Genomic DNA, 5,171 nt, shown 5'->3' on the forward strand with positions numbered 1-5,171 from the left:
TCTTGAAATAATTTGTTGACAACATCTCTGCCTTATGTTTTTTTTTTACATTCACAGTCTGTTTAAATGAAGATTATTTGGTTCAAAATCAAAATAAATGTAATTAAACAACTCACTAATCTTTAAATTGACAACATAACTGTCTCCGCTAAATGATATGCTAGCTAGCCACACTAGATGCTAAATGACTTAGCTTAGAGTTGATGCTAAATGTGCTAAATGCTAACAGGGTCTTATAGTATGCTCTCAGTGCCAAAATGTCAAGATTATCTATGTCATAAAACAGAGTGTATTGCTAATACATATAAACTATGAAGTTGTACGAATTTAGGTAAAAAAATAGATCCTAACAATGTATATAAGCTGAAATTAGCTTCCAAGCTAAATAACCTATTGACCAATTTACTGCACAAGTAATGTAATTTCAGCGCGTTTTGAAGTTGACCTAAGTTTGACCTCAATTCCTATTGCAAAATCTTCATGTCCTGAAAAGAGGAAAAGAAAAGTTTTCATGGTGTAACGCTTGCAAAGTCAAGATCCAAACAGAAATAAATGTACAAATATCAACAGTCAGGTGAAGTCGATGATTGTAAAATCATAAATGACACGTTTTAAATCAGCATCTCACTGGAGACACAAAATAGAGGAGAAAACGTAAATTTTGACTCTGAATCACAGACGTATGTATATAAATTACCGTAATTTCAGGACTATAGAGCGTACCTGAATTATAAGCTGCACACAATAAAAAAATTAAAAAATCTAGATATATAAGCCCCGCTTGTGTATAAGCTGCCGGTGTGCACGTTGTAACATGAAATATTTACACAGAAAAATTATTTAATTTTTTTAAATTAAATATGTACCAATAACATACACAAATACGTACAGTAAACATTTTTTTTAACAATGCCTTTATCGCGGTTGGTTTAAAAATAAAAAATAAAACTACAGTAGCTTACCAGGAAGTCATCGATTGCTATGTTCATATTCCTCCTGCTGCAAACTTGTGATCCAGGAAGCAAAAGTTGCTCCGTGCACGCAGGGGAGTCCCCCTCCCCATTTCATTGGTCAGATTTTTTTTACCTTTATTTATACAGGTAGTCTCATTGAGTCACAAGGACCCACCCCCCAAGAGGGACGTGTATTGAGCAGCACCCAGGTGTGACCAAGCTAAATATTTTTGGCGACAGGAAGCTCGTTAGCCTGTCAAAAAAAAAAAAAAATCCACAAGGGGTTCAAAGCCTGTGAAAAAGCTTATTGACCAAAAGTTACTAATAAAAACTGTCACACAAAATTATTTTAAATGACGTGCAAACATATTAAATTCAGTTCAGTCTGCGGGTTTCTCAATTATGTCTTTGATTTATTGTTTGTTTCAGTTTGGTTTCACAGGTTGCCAAATGACTCTCTGACAATTCAAATTTCTTTGAACACGTTCATAATTCTTGTGACGGAACAACGAGGCCCAGAAACTGTTCACCAACTGGCCTTAGGCCCAGAGACGCTCTTAAATGTTGCTAAAAGTGAAGTGGAATTATGGAAAATTCATCATCTGGGTGGGAAACGTAAATGTGTTGACTAACCATCCAACACTTGTTTAGACTTGTTGAACAAAGGGAGCTGCTGCACGGATAAAAGCCTCGATGACGAAACAAGGAAACAGGTCCCGCAGCCCAGAGAAGAACAAAAACGTCTAAAATATCAAATCCAGATAAAAGTAAAGGCGCTTCATCAGCTGGTGAGAGTATTGGCGACACACCAGCTGCTCCTGGGAGACGGTTCAAGTTTCTCTCTGCCACAAGAGCCAGCGAGCGCAGATTCTTCTCTACTTTTAGACGGAAACTTCAGGGTGTTGTTGACGAGACACGAGAGCTGAGCAGGTTCAAAGTTTTGTCCCATTCTCGCCGCCAAGAGGATCGGATTTATCTGCTTTTCTAAACACCAGGCCCAGATCTCAAGAAAAACAAACAAATAATTTGATGAAAAGCCGTCGAGAAAAAAGTTTGTTGGATTTGAGACGTTCAGAAGCTCCGTGAGAAGTTCTATTTGACTGGTTTTAAATGTAGAATACAGTGGACTGCTTGAAATAAAGGTTCATCCAGCAGAAAATAAGCAGAATTTGGGTAAACGTTAAATTGATCCTTCTCGAAAACACAATTTATTTGCTTCATAAAAAGTTAAATAAAACCGTGTTTGGAAGGGAATCCACCTGAACTTAAATATTTAGATTGCAATAAAATATTGTTTATCTTTAATAAGCTAAATTGTGCTTTTCTCTTATTGTCCAAGATTTAATTAAATGTGTATTTGATGAGCGTGTAAGTCGTGGCAACACGTTTTAATTAAACAGGATTTTATCTGGAAGGTAAACATCTCCACAAGCAAATTAGTTGGTTTTTTTTTGGTTCCTTTCAAAAAGTTCAAACTTTATTATTCCAGTGTTGAACAATAAAATCTGACGTTTGATAAATTTGCTGCATAAAGTCAAATAGTTGAACCTTTTATTGGATGGAAAGTCAACAAAAGGTTCAGTGGAAACGCTCCAACAGCCTTTAAACTGATAACACGAGTTTCTTTAAGCGTTCTCTTGTTTTGCTGCGATTAAAGTTTGATTTTAATCGTGAAAATCTGTGAAAGGTTTTTTTAAACAGCGAGTCTGCTGAAGCACGTTCAAGAACAAAAGCTCGGCCAAAACGAAGTCCAAAAGAATTTCACCGTTTCATCGAAGGGTTTTCAGGAAATGTGATGTGAAAGTGCAAACATCTGCGTTCGAGAGAGATCCCAGACGTTTTGACCTGCGTGACCTGAAGGACTTCACTGTCCAAAAGGGAAATGAAAGCCAAGCGGACGTTCCCAAATAATAACCTGCTCCCAATTATAAAAACAATGTACCAGACCGGTTTGAGCCTCTGAGAATCTGTTGCTGCCCACTCACTGGTGGAGTTCCCCAAGGATCTATTCTCGGTCCCATTTTATTGCCTATCCATGCTCCCCTTCGGCTCCATCTTTAGAAATTTTGACGTCATTTCATTCCTACGCAGACGACACTCAACAGCTACAGCGTAATTATTCTTTTTCACTAGGACTGCCTCACCGAGGGAAAAGTCTTCAAAACTTTTTTAAATTTGAATTAAAATAAAAACTAAAAAAATAACGTTAAAAAAATAGAAGTATATCTGGTCCCTGTTGAAACTGCTGAGCTTCTCCTGCAGATCTGGACCTCTTGGAGACGTCTGTAAAATCTCACGTAAATAACTGAGGGTGACGTTGGATTCTAATCCATTATGGTTTATGGAGTAAATAATGTTTAGTGTTTTTGTGAAGTTATTAAAAAAATGTGCCACTTGTGTAGCTTTAGAGTCATAAATGTTCGTTTAAGTCTACGGCGAAAACTGTCCCACAGGTAAAAACACTTTGAACAACCAGAAACCCTGAAAAGAAAAATAAATCTACTTGAAGAAGTTAAACAAATATCTGCGCATGTGACTGATTAAAATAAATAAACAACTAAAAACCAACAGGTCACATTTATCACAAAGGCTCAGAGTGCAGATTGCGTCATAAGAAAATTAGAGTTATTTTTGCACGTAGAACTAGAAGCCCTTAGAGCGTGTGTCGTGAATGACTCTCAACTACTACCACACCAAGTTCGAGCCCATCGCGCACCAAATTAAGGTCGAGCTAAGGTCGATTAGCTGCGGTGGCCATTTTGGTTTGGGTTCACGCTGGAGGTTTGTCAAAGCAAAGCCGCACGTGTGACGCAGCCGTTTGTTTTTTAAAAATAATATTAATTTATGTTTAACGTGTTTAAATTTGCCGTGAACAGTTTGGTTTGTAAACCTGCCAGGTTTAATTAAAGCCGCGGAGCAGAACCGGGTCAAACGGGGCGTCGAATGTGCTCCAGACATCTCGAGTCCAACAGGTGCTCCCTGGCTGCACAGCAGGAGTCTATTTTAGGGAGGAGGAGGAGGAGGAGGAGGAGGAGGTCAGCTGCTCCTGACCACAGAAACTACAAAATACGCCCACAGCTGTTTTTGTGTCTTTGACCTGCAAACAAACTTTTACTCCATTAGAACCAACAAGGTAAATAACAACAACAATAATAATATAATAATAAAGACTTGTTTTGATATCCCCCACCTGACTCTGTTAGCAAAATATCTTATGAACCACAGCTCAGATTTTAATAAAACTTTAAAAAATAAGGGCTTTTGGAGTTAATTTGATTCAAAATGGCCACAACTCTGTCAGTTTTGCAGATTTTAAGCTCAAATCCAGCGTGGTAGTAGCTGAGAGTCATCCCCGACACAAACTCCGAGGGCTGACTGATAGCGTGAGAGCCGTTTTAAAAACACGCTACTGTTACCCTTTACAATCATCTTTGTCTGTTAGCAGAATATCTTCTGAACCACGGGATGGATTTTAATGAAACCTTCGGGAGCGTCTCTTTAGAGCTGCTTAACGTTTGGAGTCTTCAAGATGGCCGCCACAGCCACCTGACTTTAGCAAATAACTAAATGGTCACAACTCAGCCAGCTTTACAAATACTGAGCTAAAGTTCAGTGTGGTAGTAGCTGAGAGTCATTCACAACATGTACTCTCAGTGATGCCGTGTGGAATATTAGTTTAAAATTATAGCATTAGCTGTTGGGAGTCTACCTTGTTGTCTGTTAGCAAAATATCTCACAGAGCACAGGATGGATTTAAGTGAATCCTTTAGAAAGTATTTATCTGATGCGCCAGTGTTGTCCTTTAGCGGTCTACACAAAAATGTCTAAAGTTCCGAGTGGTAGTAGCTGAGAGTCATCCTCAACAGTTGAATTGACGGTTTCTGTCATTTCTCAACACAAGAGGAAAAACTCTGAGATGACATGAGACGTTTACATGTCAAACATGACATGTTTAGGCTCTTCCAGGACAGGTGGACATGAGTGGACTCACCGAGCCTGTGGACCGGGTCAGCCGCCTCCTGGACCGCCCTCCCCCGCTCCGAGCAGCCGGAGCTCGCGGACTTGCTGCCCAACATTCTGTTTCCAACTCTTCAGAAAACTCCCAGGATCCTCCGCGGGCGTCAGGGTGACTTCAAGCCGGGCCCAGACTGATGTCCCACGGGCTGGGAGACACGCAGCCGAGAGGACAAGTGTTGTCCTCGAGTCCACATGTGGACA

The 5,171-nt window shown here is 39.5% G+C and overlaps 1 protein-coding gene across 1 annotated transcript in view; it reads right to left on the minus strand.

The window, feature by feature from the left end:
* plcd3a (phospholipase C, delta 3a) overlaps nucleotides 1-5,171 on the minus strand; it is a 25,931-nt gene extending 20,760 nt beyond the window's left edge. Inside the window, exon 1 of the mRNA XM_037689236.1 lies at nucleotides 4,945-5,171. Coding sequence (XP_037545164.1) covers nucleotides 4,945-5,029 — 85 coding nt within the window. The 5' untranslated portion in view covers nucleotides 5,030-5,171. The remainder of the gene's footprint in view (nucleotides 1-4,944) is intronic.

The sequence above is a fragment of the Nematolebias whitei genome, chromosome 15 (assembly GCF_014905685.2).
Source record: "Nematolebias whitei isolate Nwh7 chromosome 15, NemWhi1, whole genome shotgun sequence".
Classification (NCBI taxonomy): domain Eukaryota; kingdom Metazoa; phylum Chordata; class Actinopteri; order Cyprinodontiformes; family Rivulidae; genus Nematolebias; species Nematolebias whitei.